Genomic DNA, 19,379 nt, shown 5'->3' with positions numbered 1-19,379 from the left:
AACATATTTTATGAAAAAGTACCAAAAATTAACACAATTTTTATCCCTTAAAGGTTCGAATGTCCAAAAAGTACCAAACTTATATTTTTTATTTTTTGTTAATTAAAGAATACGATTTAAAATTTGTTTCTATGTTTATTGGTTTAAAAGATACATAGGGTGCAAAAAAAGTACCAAAATACAGTTTTTACCCGTTTTCTCCCCTAAAAGTTTCGAATTTCCAAAAAGTACGAAACACCTGTCAGCTTATTTTTTAAATGGAGTAACATGCTATTTTAAGTTTTTTTGTATCTTTATTAGTTTTGAAGATATAAGGTTACCGAATTTACCCGTTTTTACCCTTTTTTACCCCCTAAACGTTCGAATTTCCAAAAATCCCTTCTTATCGGATCGTTTTGGGGAGGGAGGAACCCACAGTTAAAATTTCGTGATTCTAGCTTCAGCCGTTTGGGCTGTGCGATGATGAATCAGTCAGTCATTCAGTCAGTCAGTCAGTCAGTCAGTCAGTCAGTCAGTCAGTCAGTCAGTCAGTCAGTCAGTCAGTCAGTCAGTCAGTAACGTTACTCTTTTATATATATAGATTCTTCATTGATATATAAATAAATCTACATATTTTTATAGAAAACAATGAGAAAGTTAAGGAGTTTCACCTATTTATTTCATATAAATAGTATAATTAATTTTGCATATATCTGAACTTAGTTAGCACTTAACATATAGGCCTAGTGTCACAATATTCCACCCGGCACTCTTTGAAACAAAAAAAAAAATCGGCTGTCACTCTAATATACATACATATATTATTCATTGATATAATAGAAGGAGGAGCTTCTTTGAATAATGTTTTGTTCTCGAGTCTTATTGGTTCATACGACAATTTGACTAGCTAGGACTTAGTTGTATCAGATGGAGAAGAATGGCCTGAAGTAACGAGAATAGGGAATAACCAAGGAACCAATCTATATGCAGATGGTTCAAATTAGGGGACCAAATCAGAATCGTTTACCAGAATAATAAATAATACAGTTTTCCAGACTGAGATATGGCGATTGCGAAGATATTGATTGATTGACAAAAAACAAAGCGTATTTTTGTTTAACGAAAATGTTAAAATCTCTAAATATTTTGCAATGAATGGAAAACGAACACAACAATCGGCAGGACGACCAATAACTTTGAGGAAGAAAACCCAAACCTAAAGTGAACAAAAGAGATACCGAACCTCAATAGGCCAACTCTCAGATGAATGACTACTAGTTAATGTGGCTCGATCGGTTTACCCGACAACACGATCTGCAGAGCGTTGAGGAAGAGGTCGAATGTGCCACTTTCCCTCCCCTCTTCAGCGTAATTAGCGACGAACATTTTTATATGCAATTTAAATAAATTTAAAGGAAATGATTTTTATAATAATAAAATTTTTATAATAATACACATACTTTTAAAAATAGCTACAAAGTTTTGCAAAACAGAGTGGGTCGATTTTTACACTCACCTCGTTTCTAACGTGTGTTCACAAACATTTTTTTCAATAGTTTCTAGAATTTAGGAAGGTGTTTTTAGAGAATGCATTTATTTATAAATACTTGAACTGAAGAAATCTTCTTGAAAAACTTAATTTTATAAATCAAGTCACCAAAGTGATATTTATGTGGAAAATCAAAAAATATTGTTTTTGTTTTATATATATAACAAATTCTGAACAGAACAAACGCACCAAAATTTAGGCATTGATTTCATAATTTGAAAATTTTGTAAATAGAGAACAGACATAGAGCGGAAACTCTGCTGTCAAAGACCTAACTAACTCAGTTGTCAGAAACCTAAGTGGTGAGAATGTATTAGTAGAAAAAACTATGTGAAAACAAAAACAACACTCGTATGTGTGAATATTTTGAATATTTTTTTTTTTTAAGTTTTTCCACTCTATGTTCTTAGCATTATTATTTATACTAGGACCGCCTGGTGGCCGAAATTCGACCACTTTTAAAACGCTTTTTAACACTTTTATGGGAAAAATTTTGTAGTTTTTTATATTGTGCACATCTGGAGAAAAAAACCTTTTAAACCATATATGTTTCATCAATATTGGTGGACAATAACATACATACATGGACATAAAAGTGTACCACAAAAAAACGTGTGGCCTATTTATATATGTATAAGATACTATAGCTGTCCCGGCAAACGTTGTTCTGTCATAGCTCACACAAAGTTTGAAGACTCCCACTATAATGTACTCCAGATATGCATTAATACGTTTATCATGATAAAATTTATCAGGTATGTATATCAATAACCATGGATCAATAACTAAATATTATACATTTATGTTTGTGATTATTCAGTTAATACTTTTTTTTTTATTTTTCAATTCATATTTCGTTTTCCATAGGATATGTAGGTAGTATGTATATTTTTTTCTAAAACTAAATGATATAGTTGTTGATTAAACACGGCGTCTGTAAACTACGCGTTTTACAGTCTTGTAACGGTAACCATCATCGGCCAAAGGAGCAGACTCTAGAACAGGAGCAGCTTCTTCTACGACTTGAGTTTCTTGTGTGGGAGGTAAATATTCGTTGGAGGGTAATTCGTTGACATCACGACGATGGCGATAACGGATACGTCTAACAGTCTTGTAGCGATAACCATCATCAGCAAGAACAGCGGATTCTTCTGCGACAGCAACAACAGGAGCAGCTTCTTCTACAACTTGCGTTTCTTGTGTAGGAGGCAAGTATTCGTTGGAGGGCAATTCGTTGACATCACGACGATGACGGTAACGGATGCGTCTAACAGTCTTATAACGGTAGCCATCATCAGCTAAAACAGCAGATTCTTCAGCGGCAGCAACAACAGGAGCAGCTTCTTCTACGACTTGGGTTTCTTGTGTGGGAGGTAAGTATTCGTTGGAAGGCAATTCGTTGACATCACGACGATGACGATAACGGATACGTCTAACGGTCTTGTAACGGTAGCCATCATCAGCTAAAACAGCAGATTCTTCAGCGGCAGCAACAACAGGAGCAGCTTCTTCTACGACTTGTGTTTCTTGTGTAGGAGGCAAGTACTCATAGGAAGGCAACTCATTGACATCACGGCGATGACGATAACGGATGCGTTTAACAGTCTTGTAACGGTAGCCATCATCAGCTAAAACAGCAGATTCGTCAGCGGCAGCAACAACAGGAGCAGCTTCTTCTACGACTTGGGTTTCTTGTGTGGGAGGTAAGTATTCGTTGGAGGGCAATTCGTTGACATCGCGACGATGACGATAACGGATACGTCTAATGGTCTTGTAACGGTAACCATCATCAGCAAGAACAGCAGATTCTTCAGCGGTAGCAACAACAGGAGCAGCTTCTTCTACAACTTGGGTTTCTTGTGTAGGAGGCAAGTATTCGTTAGAGGGCAATTCGTTGACATCACGACGATGACGGTAACGGATGCGTTTAACAGTCTTGTAACGGTAGCCATCATCAGCTAAAACAGCAGATTCTTCAGCGGCAGCAACAACAGGAGCAGCTTCTTCTACGACTTGGGTTTCTTGTGTGGGAGGTAAGTATTCGTTGGAGGGCAATTCGTTGACATCGCGACGATGACGGTAACGGATGCGTCTAACAGTCTTATAACGGTAACCATCATCAGCAAGAACAGCCGATTCTTCAGCGGCTGCAACAACAGGAGCAGCTTCTTCTACAACTTGGGTTTCTTGTGTAGGAGGCAAGTACTCATAGGAGGGCAATTCATTGACATCACGACGATGACGATAACGGATGCGTTTAACAGTCTTGTAACGGTAGCCATCATCAGCTAAAACAGCTGTATCTTGCTCGGCTTCAACTGGGGCATCAACAACCACTGGGATATCAGCAACAACTGGAGCCGATTCTGTTGGAGGCAAGTATTCATTGGAAGGCAATTCGTTGACATCACGACGATGACGCAAACGTAAACGTTTTACAGTTTTGTAACGATAGCCATCATCAGCAAGCGCACTTGAATCACCAAGAGATTGTAGATCTAGATTGCTAGTAGGCGAGGCATCCTCCAAAGGTGGCAAATATTCACTAGATGGCAAGGCAGCATAAGCTGTGGCAATTACTGCCAAGAGAACAAATATTGTTTTCTAAAGAATTAAAAAGAGAAAGACGTTTAAATATTATTAATTCCTCTGTTGTAATTCCTTATCGTATTGGGGAACTTCGAATTTACCATTTCTGAGATGATTTTACACCTCGTAAAGCTAGAATACGATTGATAATCTACACATTTGCGAACCATGTTTATATACAAACTCTTACTTAGTCTATATGTGAATTGTTCTTTATCAGTTTGAGCAATCTCTCAAAAAACAAAACAACACACACATTTACACACATAAATTTATTTTTATACGCATTATTAATATTTGGAAACAAAGCAAATAATAGCTGGGTTAGATATTTTTGCTACACATTCGCCTCCTCATTCTTAACTTTTTTTATTCTATTAATTTGTATCCAATACTTCAACGCAAATATTTTATAGACAAGCCCTGCAGTTTTACAGGTAGTCAGTGTATCTATCCAATGTATAGATAAGTAATTGTGACTAAGTCTGATCGAATGGCTAACTCCAGTTTATATATTTTGGATCATTTGAAACTTACGTGCTCTTTGTAGTGCAGAGGGAAATCAATTGGTTACTTTACATATCCCAAGTAATCTAGTGAGAAGTTGCTTGTCACTTAAGTATCCATAAGTAATCTAGAGTGTAGTCACTTTAAACGTTTATTTTGTACTGCACTTTTTCTGAGTGTTACTTACAAACTGGTTTTATATAAATTGATATAATTCTCAAACCGTTCATTATTCTTTTGGTTAAGCATATTTACATCCCAGGTAAATTTTCACTGTATTGTCTCTAAGTAATGTGACTAAATGTTTCTTTTGTACTGCACTTTAGAAAGTAGTTATATCACCCACCTGAAGTAATCTGTTTACAAATATTCGGTTACTATTGAACTGTCTATGAGATGTCTTTTTAACTGACTATTTGACGCACATGTTAAAATAACTAAGTCATGTAGTATCTAAAAGGTAAGTTGACATTAATTTCAAATCAATATCTGTCTGATCAATACGTGTAAAAATTTCCACATATTTTTACACCATAGATTTTTACTGATAGATATACATACTTACATATATTTGTTGAAATTAATGATTAATGGACATTAATGATTGGTAAAATCAATAAATAGTTCGGGACAGTCGCCCAGAACTGATGGGCAATCAGTGGATTCTATCCATATACATTGTGTAGTTTGTTTGCATGTGTTCGTGTATTTATGAAAAAAAAAACAACAATTATTGATGATGATCATCCACTTGAACATTTTAAAACAACCAGAAGTTCAACATTTACTTTATTTGTTTAATATTTTAGCGACCCATTATGACCTAATAAATAAATAATCTAAGAATTTGATATATAAATAGAATCCATTCCATTAGTTGGTTATGAACGACCAAATGATACCAGTATACAACCGTAAATAATATACATATTTGGTCAATTCACAATGTCATGTGTATATCATGTCATAATGTCCTAATATTTCACGACTCACTGCTCGGCTTAACCGACTCTTATACCAAGTTGGTATTTTATCATATTTTAAATTTTGTAGATTATTGAACTAACTAACTTATTGAAACAAAAATTTGTATTGTATGTAACTGTAGCCAACCTTGGTTTGTAGCGTTTTACTAATTTCCCGGAGTGCTCCTTATTTATCAGCTTTGATAATTATAGATACACAATTAATTACACGTATGCCCCGTAATTTCCACAAATAGATATCTACGGAGTTAAATACGCAGCAGATACATAAATTTACCAAAAACGTAACTTGACATTAATTTCAAATGAATATCATCAACATGTAAAAATTACCAAATAAGTATGTAAATATTTTTGCTCCATTAGTCCCGGTCCACACTGTGAAACATTTGCTGCAAAACATTTGAGTTTGTTAATGAAAGGGGAAATAGGAATGAAAAAGGGAACTTTGTTTCATGTACATGAAGTTTTTATTGAGTATGTCATCCACATTTATTCGTTCGTAATTGTACTGTCCAGAAATATCAAAAACTGAAAAGCAAAAACTTCACTGTGTGGACACGAATGCAGTTTCAAAAGAGTTTCACAGTGTGGACCGGGACTAAGTAACTAAGCACTGATAGAGCATTAATCCAGTATATACGGATATTATTTCCGAGTTAAGGCTCAATTCATATGGGAGTTTTGATATACATATGTATTAAGATCCACATTGATGATAGTAGGGTAGGGTGTTATAACAATAAACAGTTGATTAGTCAGACATACATATATTCATGTGTTACAGACAATAAAAAAAAGGTAGATAGATAATCGCAGATCGATCAACTTGTTTATATTGCTTTGAATATCTATTAAAATTAGAAAGAAACCAACAGGTTTATTTACTATATACTACATACATATGTACATAAAATTATAAAAAAGATGTTAAATCGGTTTTATTTAAATTGTTGTTGTTAAAAATGCCCTAATAAAAAAAGATTTCGTTCGACGTTTTCAACTAAAATTAAAGTAATGGATTAAAAGGGCAAAATAAATAAATAAATAGTATTTTTTTAAAAAGGATGTAAAATATAACTTTTAAAAATCTTAGAAATAAAACCATGTTTCTTCATTTTATGACGATCGGTCTATGAATAGTAGGGTATTCAATCGATTAATCGTTAATCGGTTAACCGATTAATTTTGGACGGTTAACTGTTCGAATAATTTAAAATTGCCGATTTTCAATTAACAAATAAACCGATTAATTTGTGTCGATTAACCGATTAACCGAAATTCCTTTTTTTTCACTTAAACATATTTTTTTTGAATTTATTTTTTCATTTCAATTCAAATACAAATTCCAATTAAAATTATAATTTTTTCGAACATCCAAGAAAAATGTTTAGTGAGAATAACAACTGACATATTTAATTTACATGTATTTGAAACTTTGTTTGCATTTACATGTACAGAACTTAACGAAACTTACCGAAACTATCAAACGTTTTCAATATCTAAAACAATCCAAAAAGGCCATCAATCAATGATATAACGAAAGATTTGATATGCTTAGAAAAAACTAAAAAAAAACTGAGATATTGGATATTCTTTATCATGCTTTCTATTTCTCAAACATCTACAATCAGCGAGAGAAAAAGAAAAAGTTTGTCCTTTGTGGGTTACAAATGTTGCATATATGTAAATGGTACAATATACAGTTACGAACAAGAAAATAGCACAAGGTCTTTAAACATTTTTAACCAAAGACATAACTGTTATAAGAAATATTTAAAAAACTTGATCCATAATTGTTATATTGTAGAAATAAAATGTTGTTTCTTTAGCTAACAGTTATTTTCAATCAAAATAAATTATGATTTTCTATAAGAGTTATTCAAAATATTTATTTTTTTTTTCGTTGCTCATAACTTTTATTTTCAATTTATATTTTTTTACGTTGCCTAATAAGAGTTATTCATGAAATATATTTTTTTTCGTTGCTCATAATTTTTATTTTCGATTTATATGTTTCTACGTTGCTTAATATGAGTTATTCTAAAAAATATTTTTTTTCGTTACTCCTAGCATTTATTTTCGATTTATATCTTTTTCAAAGGACCAAAGCAACAAAGTGCAAAGTAAACAAACAAACAAAAATATTTCGGTAACTTCTCCTGAAGTATCTCCCCTTCAACCAATATCCGATTTTCTGGTTGGCGAATCTAAATACGTCATTGTTGCTCAGAACATCAATTAGAGAACTTGATCTCGAGAGTTATTAGCAGATATAGCTGAAATAGACAACTTTAAGCCTGTGACACTGGACGTAGAAGCCGATTTGTTACAATATTGGGAAGAGAAAAAGTATACTTTTCCGTTTTTACATAAATTGGTTCATAATGTCCATGCAGTGCTGGCTACACAGGATTCTGTGGAAAGAGCATTTTCTGTTTTGCGTCTTTTGTTGACTGATAAAAGGTGCAACCAAGCGTCTTTTTTGTGACTTTAAAGGTAAAATACAATGTTTGTACTAATAAAATGCAAACGAGGCGACTGCTCATAACTTCTTTTGAGTTATAAGCAACGAATAAAAAAATATTTTTGAGAATAACTCCTATTATTAGTCGACTTAAAAACATATAAATCGAAAATAAAAGTTATATGAGCAACGAAAAGAAATAAATATTTTGAATAACTCTTATTTGAAAACGTAAAAATTATTCATTGATTTATTTATGCCTAACTTTATCAGTCTCAAAAAATTTAATAACAGTTATTTTTGGTCTCTGTTTTTAACTTAAAATTTTGTTTATACCCATAATCGGTTAAGCCTGTAAATTTTTTGTGAGGTAATCTTTTTGTAAAAATAATGATAACTTCGGAAATAAAGGCTCTAATACATTTATGACAATATGTATTTTATTATTAACATTGAAATAGCAGTGACGGATTATTGAATTCATTTTTTTTAAATTTTTTTTTTAAAGAAGTCAAATATTTTTTAAGATTAAAGTACAATTTAGTTAAATATGCTGAATTTATTGTATTTTTAATATAAAATATAGTTCTTTTTCGGGGGTCGCGCAAGTGTGCTTAGCGAAAATTAATTTTAAAGTTAAAAAAATAAGAAAAATCTTTTATATATGTACATATATAACTTTATATTCATCGTTATTGAATAGAAAAAAATAGAAAATAGAAACTGCAAACGGAAAACTGCACCTCAGGACGATCGGAATATCGTCAGAATCATCAAATGCAATCCATTTAATCTTTCAAGCAAATAAAAACCGAATGAAATTTAGAAGTTATTGTGATATGACAGTAAGTCCAAGGAAAATTATACTATTAAAAAAAATGCATAGTGGTAGGTACTCGTCAGTGGGTTCGATGGTACCCAAAGTGGCGAAAAAAACAATTTCTGCTGTAACTTTGGAATGGAAAGCGATAAATTATTGAATAGAATTGAAAATTAAAGCATGCTTAATTAATGTGCTATTAAAAAATTCAAATTATTAATTTATTGTATGTATTTATATTAGTATAAATTTAATTTAAAATCCAATTTTTGTTTTACACAAAATTGTATAAATTTACAATTTTCACAAAAGAGAATATTATAATTTTTTAGTAATGAATAATTATAAATACATAAAAACACAGCATTTTAGAAAAAAAAATTGCTTAACCCTTTAAGTCCATTATTGTTTTTTTTTTTTAAAAAGACCTTAGTTCATAACTTTGGAATGGAAAGCGGTAAATTAATGCATAAAATTGGAAATTAAAGCTACTTAATGTGCTATTAAAAAAATCAAATAATATATTTATTATATGTATTTATATTAGTATCAATTTAATTTAATTTAAATTTTAATTTTTGTTTTTCACATTTTATAAATGTAAAATTTTTTTCAAAAAAAGTCACAAAAGAGATATTATAAATGTTTGTAATGAATACATAAAAACACAGCTTTAAAAAAAATGAAAAAAAATGTTTAACCTGTTAGGCGTTTTTTGTTTTTCGGAAAAATATAATTTTCGCTGTAACTTTGAAAACAAAATAAATTTATAGAAAAAGTTAATATGTAATATGTATTCCTATTAGTATAAATTTGTATCCAGTTTTTCTTTCACTAAATTCAGTAAATGTAAAATTTAATTTGAAAAAATAAAAAAATTTAAAAGTTTTGGGGGAATCTTTCTTTGGTTTCGTTTTACCTTCTTAATCATCATTATTATAATCTTCTTCATCATTATCATCATCACTATCTTCATCGTTGTTATCATTTACTGGTCATGTTAAATAAATGACAACCAGAGTATTTTCACAGAAATGAAAATAAAAAAAAAAAATTGCCGGGCATTGTTTGGACTTTTTTTCTCTTAAAAATATAAGTTGATATCCTATACTATTCTAAAATCTATAAAACTAATTTCAACTATAACTAATTTAATACTTGTGGCCCATTAAATGCGAAAATTATCCCAATTTTGGACCTTTTTTAAAAAAATTATTAAAAATATTTGCACATAATTTTTATAAAAAAAAAATTACTATATACCTGATGTTGAAGGTTCCATTATAAAAGTTTTTCTTTTAGATTTAACACTAATAATAATCGCTTGAATTGTAAAAATTTCCAATTTTTTCACTTTTTTTAAAAACAGCAATAATTTGCTAACTTTGACCGCTCACTTAAAAGAAAGTAAACAACTTAGTTGATTTATTTTTACAGCTAGTCATGTAGAATTTTATCTACTTTTACCCTATACCAAAATTTATTATAAAAACTTTATTTCTAATTTTCAATTAATCGCCACTTTTATACCACCATTTGAACCCAATTGAACCCAATTGAACCCAATTGAACCCAATTGAGACTAGCGGTGGTTAGTAAACTAACCACTTCACTCCACAAAAAAAAACTTGGAATGGGGTGGTTTTTTCATGTTAACCTTGATTAAAGTAAAAAATGCAATTGTTTTGATTTTAAACTTATACACAAAAAAGCGTAGAAAAGCTTGTACCATTTTATCTTTGAAATTGCGACTTGTAGTTTGATTACACTACGGTATTGTAGGGTATAAAAGTTTTCGCATTTTAGAAAAAAAAATTGCTTAACCCTTTAAGTCCATTATTGTTTTTTTTTTAAAAAAAAGACCTTAGTTCATAACTTTGGAATGGAAAGCGGTAAATTAATGCATAAAATTGGAAATTAAAGCTACTTAATGTGCTATTAAAAAAATCAAATAATATATTTATTATATGTATTTATATTAGTATCAATTTAATTTAAATATAAATTTTTGTTTTTCACAAAATTTTATAAATGTAAAATTTTTTTCAAAAAAGTCACAAAAGAGATATTATAAATGTTTGTAATGAATACATAAAAACACAGCTTTAAAAAAATGAAAAAAAATGTTTAACCTGTTAGGCGTTTTTTGTTTTTCGGAAAAATATAATTTTCGCTGTAACTTTGAAAACAAAATAAATTTATAGAAAAAGTTAATATGTAATATGTATTCCTATTAGTATAAATTTGTATCCAGTTTTTCTTTCACTAAATTCAGTAAATGTAAAATTTAATTTGAAAAAATAAAAAAATTTAAAAGTTTTGGGGGAATCTTTCTTTGGTTTCGTTTTACCTTCTTAATCATCATTATTATAATCTTCTTCATCATTATCATCATCACTATCTTCATCGTTGTTATCATTTACTGGTCATGTTAAATAAATGACAACCAGAGTATTTTCACAGAAATGAAAATAAAAAAAAAAAATTGCCGGGCATTGTTTGGACTTTTTTTCTCTTAAAAATATAAGCTGATATCCTATACTATTCTAAAATCTATAAAACTAATTTCAACTATAACTAATTTAATACTTGTGGCCCATTAAATGCGAAAATTATCCCAATTTTGGACCTTTTTTAAAAAAATTATTAAAAATATATACACATAATTTTTATAAAAAAAAAAATTACTATATACTTTAATCATCAGTTATTAAAGTAAATTGAAGGTTCCATTATAAAAGTTTTTCTTTTAGATTTAACACTAATAATAATAATAATTTTTTAAAAACAGCAATAATTTGCTAACTTTGACCGCTCACTTAAAAGAAAGTAAACAACTTAGTTAATTTATTTTTACAGCTAGTCATGTAGAATTTTATCTACTTTTACCCTATACCAAAATTTATTATAAAAACTTTATTTCTAATTTTCAATTAATCGCCACTTTTATACCATTTGAACCCAATTGAACCCAATTGAGACTAGCGGTGGTTAGTAAACTAACCACTTCACTCCACAAAAAAACTTGGAATAGGGTGTTTTTTTCATGTTTTGATTAATTTTTTCTTAGGAATTTTTAATAATAAACTAGCCTTGATTAAAGTAAAAAATGTAATTGTTTTGATTTTAAACTTATACACAAAAAAGCGTAGAAAAGCTTGTACCATTTTATCTTTGAAATTGCGACTTGTAGTTTGATTACACTATGGTGTTGTAATCAAACTCAGAAACGGTAAAAGCAAATTCAAAAATTATTAAGAATTAATTGATCTTTCAAACTGCATTGTTAGTTTTTTTCATTTTCTTAAAAATTTTAAAAGTTTAAAGCCTTATTTACAAATTTTATGGAAACATTTCGAAAAATTGTAATGTAGGGCACCTTAATGAGCCAATTCATTACAAAAACTAAAAATTTTTGCACACAAAAATAAAGCATGGACATTTTTCTTTTAAACTGTGTCCTCAAAAGTAATGAAAATCGTGGGTCTTGATAAAGTTATGAATAAAACGCCGACAAACACGATTTTTGGCAAAAACTCGACTTGAGCGACCTCTAAACCACTTCCGAAAAAAATCTCAAAAATACTCTACCCTATAAGCTTTCAAATTATGCTTGAACCCCAACAATTTTTTTTTTGGGACACGCTAATATACATCCATATTCATAAAGAGTTTTTAAATTTATTAAAGGTATGTAAAACTAATTTTGTATGAAAATATTGTTTTAAAACGTTTTATAAAAGTTTAAAAATTGCTTATGAATATCAGGTATAGACTACTTAAGGCTACCGACTATTTACAATCTGACAAAATTAGAATGCACACATTTATTAGAAGACGATTATTTTGGTGTTATTTCAACGTTATGACAAAATTGTCAGACGTTATATAAATATTTCTCAAGTATAGGACACGGGATAATTTAAATTATTTTTAGGATAAACAATAAAGATGCAAAACATATATTTGAGAAAATAAACCTATAAATGGTCATTGTGTCATTTAACCCTCCGCGTTATTCGCAATCATTTTCAATTGAGACTAGTCGCAATGTTACTTCTTTCAGACCAACTGATCTGGTTGATACAGGCAAAAATTTTGTTATTGTAAATTATTTTTAATACCAATAAAGAAAAAGCCGCGTTTGAAAATAATCTCTGCACTTTTTATTTTGTAAACATGAAAAAACAATATTAAATTTTAAAGTATTTAAAAGAGTGATAAAAACAAAATTTCAGTAAAAATAGCTTGAAATTTAGGGTGTTTAAAAACATGTTTGCCTGTATCAACCAGATCAGTTGCGACTAACGGAGGGTTAAGCGTTCTAGTATAAATTGGTCTGAAAGAAGTAGCGAAGTAATATAACTATTAGACGAAGCCATCACGCTTGAAAATTCAATAGTTCATTTTCAGTGGTTGCTTGGAATCAGATATCGTAACACTTTATTAGAAAATTAACAATGTAAACAAATTATCGGTTCCTATTTATTTCTCCTGGTTCTTCAGTGGACATTAATTTTTCCATTCGCCAGGGTTCAATAAACCCTTGTTGTTCAAATACATACATACGTATACATACATATGTATATGATCAATAGCACATGGAAATTTATTCGTTTATTTAATGTCTTGTATTTAAACTAATTAACTACCATGGAATTTCTTTTATAATGCAAATTGTTCTACAGACATCATCTACATACATCTGCGCAAACGATATGAGTTTATGAAATAAATTGATTCGTCTTTTGATAGCATTTCTTTGATAAGATTAGCATTGATATGAAGGTTTTTTTCATTTGTGATAGGAGCTTGTACTGAAAATGACAAACAATTTAGACTCTGAACTTCCGTTTATTTAAAACGTAACGGCAAAGTAATTTTTCATTAATACTCATGTATGATTTTTATACATATTTTAACATTTATTTATATATTTAATATTGTAAATAACAATTTCTTAATATCTTTGGAAATCATTTACATAATTTCATTTTCACAGAACGCGGATCCTTAACTATTTGGGGATGTATAGTCAGTATATGTGTATGTAATTTAATGACGATGAACTTTGAATTTCTTGACAGTCTTGTAACGGTAGCCATCATTGGCCAAAAGAGTTTCCTGTTGCTCAACAGCGGGAGCCAAGTATTCGTTGGAAGGAGCGGCAACTTCGAATGCAACTTCTTGGGTAGGAGGCAAGTATTGGGTCAATTCGTTGACATCACGACGTTTACGTTGACGACGGACGGTCTTGTAACGGTAACCATCATCAGCCAATACGGTTTGTTGTTCTTCAACAGCAGGAGCTAAGTATTCGTTGGAAGGAGCAGCAACTTCGAATGCAACTTCTTGGGTAGGAGGCAAGTATTGGGTCAATTCGTTGACATCACGACGTTTACGTTGACGACGGACGGTCTTGTAACGGTAACCATCATCAGCCAATACAGTTTGTTGTTCTTCAACAGCAGGAGCCAAATATTCATTGGAAGGGGCAGCTACTTCGAATGCAACTTCTTGGGTGGGAGGCAAGTATTGGGTCAATTCGTTGACATCACGACGTTTACGTTGACGACGGACGGTCTTGTAACGGTAACCATCATCAGCCAATACGGTTTGTTGTTCTTCAACAGCAGGAGCCAAGTATTCGTTGGAAGGAGCAGCAACTTCGAATGCAACTTCTTGGGTAGGAGGCAAGTATTGGGTCAATTCGTTGACATCACGACGTTTACGTTGACGACGGACGGTCTTGTAACGGTAACCATCATCAGCCAATACAGTTTGTTGTTCTTCAACAGCAGGAGCCAAATATTCATTGGAAGGGGCAGCTACTTCGAATGCAACTTCTTGGGTGGGAGGCAAGTATTGGGTCAATTCGTTGACATCACGACGTTTACGTTGACGACGGACGGTCTTGTAACGGTAACCATCATCAGCCAATACGGTTTGTTGTTCTTCAACAGCAGGAGCCAAGTATTCGTTGGAAGGAGCAGCAACTTCGAATGCAACTTCTTGGGTAGGAGGCAAGTATTGGGTCAATTCGTTGACATCACGACGTTTACGTTGACGACGCACGGTCTTGTAACGGTAACCATCATCAGCCAATACGGTTTGTTGTTCTTCAACAGCAGGAGCCAAATATTCATTGGAAGGAGCAGCTACTTCGAATGCAACTTCTTGGGTGGGAGGCAAGTATTGGGTCAATTCGTTGACATCACGACGTTTACGTTGACGACGGACGGTCTTGTAACGGTAGCCATCATCAGCCAATACGGTTTGTTGTTCTTCAACAGCAGGAGCCAAGTATTCCTTGGAAGGAGCAGCAACTTCGAATGCAACTTCTTGAGTGGGAGGCAAGTATTGGGTCAATTCGTTGACATCACGACGTTTACGTTGACGACGGACGGTCTTGTAACGGTAACCATCATCAGCCAATACAGTTTGTTGTTCTTCAACAGCAGGAGCCAAATATTCATTGGAAGGGGCAGCGACTTCGAATGCAACTTCTTGGGTGGGAGGCAAGTATTGGGTCAATTCGCTGACATCACGACGTTTACGTTGACGACGGACGGTCTTGTAACGGTAACCATCATCAGCCAATACGGTTTGTTGTTCTTCAACAGCAGGTGCCAAATATTCATTGGAAGGGGCAGCTACTTCGAATGCAACTTCTTGGGTGGGAGGCAAGTATTGGGTCAATTCGCTTACGTCACGGCGTCTTCGTTGACGATGACGACGGACAGTTTTGTAACGGTAACCATCACCAGCTAAGACAGTTTCTTCTCCTACAGCAGGTGCTAAGTATTCATTCGAAAGTGAATCTAATTCTAGAGACTGACTTACTTCCTGAATAGGAGGTAGGTACTCCGAACTAGGAGCATATTGCGCGCATGCTAATGCCACAAAGGCGAATCCAAGAATCAGTAATTTCTATAAGAGATAAGAAAAAGGGTATATTATTATTATTATTAATTTTCAAGTCAGTATATTACTGCTAAATTGTTTACCATTGTATTAAGTTGTTGCACGTTGAGTTTCAACGATCGTTTGATAAAATTTCCTAACAATCTAACCGATTTATACTAAATTCTTTAAGACGTTTGAAAGCCATCGCTATTCACTTCTGTTTAAAATTACCACGGCCATATGCGATGAACAACTTCATAATAATCGCTATTGTTTCGCCAATCAATTTAGACTCATCTTTGCTAAATACTTTTATTGTTTGTTAAATGATCATGATCTTCATACTTCTCTATTATTTGTTTTTTTCATATTATATTTAAAATAAAAATAAATACATATATATTTGTATCTATGTATGTATGTGTTTGCTTGTGTATTTCTATGTATAACAAATGTATCTTAACTCGGAAGTAATAGTTCGTCGTACACACAATCATACATTTAAACAAGCCATATCAAATCAATCAATACTGTTCTCCAATATTTGACATGAAATATTTTATCATTTACTGATGAGACAGCCGAGGGAGAAGAATTACCCTATCTCAATGGGTCAATCAACTTGTATACTGTATGTATTTTGTACAATTTAGTTGTAAATAAATGGAAACTTATGACAAAAACAATGACAAAATTATAACAAAAATTCTTTAAAACAAAAGTTCAGAATATATGTATGTAGTATATGTATATTACGAAATAACCCCTTAAAAATTAAATGACTTTAATTGTTAAATAGATTTTGTAAAAAGTGAATTTTGTTTACCCTACACCACCATAGTGGTGATGATTGTAACGCCCAAAAATATTAATTTAACACCCGATCGACTTAGAATCACTTTTTGACAGGCTGACTGGTTGGCTGGCTGGCCATGTAAACCTTGTGCGCAAAGTATAGGTAGCAAATTTGAAGATATTTCGAACAAATTTGGTACATATGTATATTTGTTTCAGCCCAAGGACGAAGACTATTGAAACTGACTAAAATCGGTACATTATTTCACCTAGCCCCCATACAAATGTCCTACTGAAAGTGGAATATAGGAATCTACACAAATTTCGCTCCAAATAAGTTTTATATATGTATATGGAAGTAATGCCACGTAATTTCATGATGATCGGTATGACATAATTAGTCATAGTCCATATAAGGCCCTCTAGCGAAAATTACATTAACTGGCATAAAGCTCTTAAAAATTTTGTTATCGACATAAAATTAAACATAAATAAGTTTCATATATATAAATCACACGACCTACTTTCATGGCGATCGGTCAATTGGTTATACTTAGTCATAGCTCCCAACTTCCGAAAATCATTTTCGAAAATAAATTATTGAAATTAGAAAAAAATGGTTTTGCTCATTTACTCAGTGTAGGGTATTATTCCTTGTGCTGATGTTTGTTTGTAACGCTAAAAATATAAAGAACCCCTTTCATAGCCCCATTTTCACGACGTCTGGTTATATAAATTGTGCAAATGGATGTCAGTCGACTTAAGGATGTCCTTCTGTCCGTCTGACTGGCAGTCTATGTAAACTTTGTGCGCAAAGAATTTTGATAAGATTTAGTACATTCATTTATATGGGCCTATTGAAAATGTTTAAAATCGGTCTAATAATTCACCTAGTCCCTATAAAAATGTTCTCCCGGAATAGAAATATTTGCCATACATGCCTGATTTATATAGATATCCACATAAATTCCTTCTCAAATCGAGCAATAATTGACCAAAGCTCACTTCCGAAAAACACTATAATGAGCGTAAATATTATACAAATATTGGAATCCAAATGAGGAGCCGCAGAACAAAAGGTACTTTTTCGCATCTTATCAAAAATGTTTTTTTTTTTTTTTTATAATATTTGGGTTGAAATCTTCTAGAAACAATCAAGTCAGAAATTTTTTTGTTAATTTTTTTACTAAGTAAATGGGTTCTAAAAAAATTTGTACTTAATAAAACGTACAACACAAGTATAAAACGAAAAAAAAAATTATTTAATTTCAATGTGTAATTTGTTTACATATTAGATCAGGATTAAAAACATTCATTTAAACTATTATCATTAAAAAAAAACGCATAAAAAACATACTTTTTAATTTTTTTTTTTATTTTTTAACAAAAGGTTCTTTTTCCGATATTCAAATGGTTTTATATCAAACATCCTTAACATTTAATGTGGTGACTAATGGCAGTTAGATGTATCTATTGATAAGTAAGAAACTTGTTACCATTTCCAGGTTCATGCAGTTTTTTAAGGGGGCGAAATAAATAAAATTCATTTTCCCAAAAAATTTAAATGTGCGAAAAAGTACTTTTGTTTTGCGGCTCCTCAAATATAATTTTACAAAAATAAGTTTCATATAGAAAGAAATCAATCACGCGAAATAATTTAATGGTTATTGGTCCATAATTGGTCATAGCTCTCATCTATGTATATAAATAAAATTCAAATGTCGTTCGTTGGTAATTGCATCAGTGGAGAACGGCCGGACCGAATTAGACAAACTTAGGTTTTTACGGAACTTTTACGCCCACTTTTTTCGATTTATCTAAAATCAAAAATCGATTTTTTTATGTGTAATTTGTTCACATATTAGATCAGGATTACAAACATTCATTTAAACTATTATCAAATGCTTTACTTTTTAATTTAGTTTTTAACAAAATGTACTTTTTTTTCTTTATTTTTTAACAAAAGTTTCTTTTTCCGATATTCAAATGGTTTTATATCAAACATCAAAATATCTAAATTCGCTAATAACTTGGCCAATAACCGTTTAATCAAGAAAAGGAGATCGATCTGTGATCACTCATATTTCTTAACAAAAATCGATTTTTTATATAAAAACTCAGAACATCTAAATTCGCTAATAACTTGGCCATTAAGCATTTAAACAAGAAAAGGAGCTCGATCTGTGATCACTCATATTTCTGACCAAAAATCGATTTTTTATATAAAAACTCAAAATATCTAAATTCGCTAATAACTTGGCCAATAAGCGTTTAATCAAGAAAAGCAGCTCGATCAGTGATCACTCATATTTCTTAACAAAAATTAATTTTTAATATAAAAACTCAAAATATCTAAATTCGCTAATAACTTGGCCAATAAGCGTTTAATCAAGAAAAGGAGCTCGATCTGTGATCACTCATATTTCTTAACAAAAATTGATTTTATATAATATGACTCAAAATATCTAAATTCGCTAATAACATGGCCAATAAGCGTTTAATCAAGAAAAGCAGCTCGATCTGTGATCACTAATATTTCTTAACAAAAATCGATTTTTTATATAAAAACTCAAAAAATCTAAATTCGCTAATAACTTGGCCAATAACGGTTCAAACAAGAAAAGGAGCTCGATCTGTGATCACTCATATTTCTTAACAAAAATCGATTTAATATAATATGACTCAAAATATCTAAATTCGCTAATAACTTGGCCAATAAGCGTTTAATCAAGAAAAGGAGCTCGATCTGTGATCACTCATATTTCTTAACAAAAATTGATT

At 31.2% G+C, this 19,379-nt stretch overlaps 2 protein-coding genes across 2 annotated transcripts; both read right to left on the bottom strand.

The window, feature by feature from the left end:
* Nucleotides 1–2,363: 2,363 nt before the first annotated feature.
* On the bottom strand, nucleotides 2,364–9,831 carry LOC135948993 (uncharacterized). Its single transcript, XM_065498450.1, has 2 exons — nucleotides 9,817–9,831; nucleotides 2,364–4,132 (listed from the first exon to the last, which is right to left on the bottom strand). The coding sequence occupies exons 1-2, from the start codon at nucleotides 9,829–9,831 to the stop codon at nucleotides 2,450–2,452; spliced, it is 1,698 nt and encodes a 565-aa protein (XP_065354522.1). The 3' UTR covers nucleotides 2,364–2,449.
* A 4,109-nt stretch (nucleotides 9,832–13,940) lies between these two features.
* On the bottom strand, nucleotides 13,941–15,907 carry LOC135948992 (uncharacterized). The gene is made up of 2 exons (XM_065498449.1): nucleotides 15,890–15,907; nucleotides 13,941–15,827 (listed from the first exon to the last, which is right to left on the bottom strand). The coding sequence occupies exons 1-2, from the start codon at nucleotides 15,905–15,907 to the stop codon at nucleotides 13,953–13,955; spliced, it is 1,893 nt and encodes a 630-aa protein (XP_065354521.1). The 3' UTR covers nucleotides 13,941–13,952.
* Nucleotides 15,908–19,379: the final 3,472 nt, after the last annotated feature.

The sequence above is a fragment of the Calliphora vicina genome, chromosome 1 (genome assembly GCF_958450345.1).
Source record: "Calliphora vicina chromosome 1, idCalVici1.1, whole genome shotgun sequence".
NCBI classification, from domain to species: Eukaryota; Metazoa; Arthropoda; class Insecta; order Diptera; family Calliphoridae; genus Calliphora; species Calliphora vicina.
This window is presented reverse-complemented; position numbering and strand designations above follow the sequence as displayed.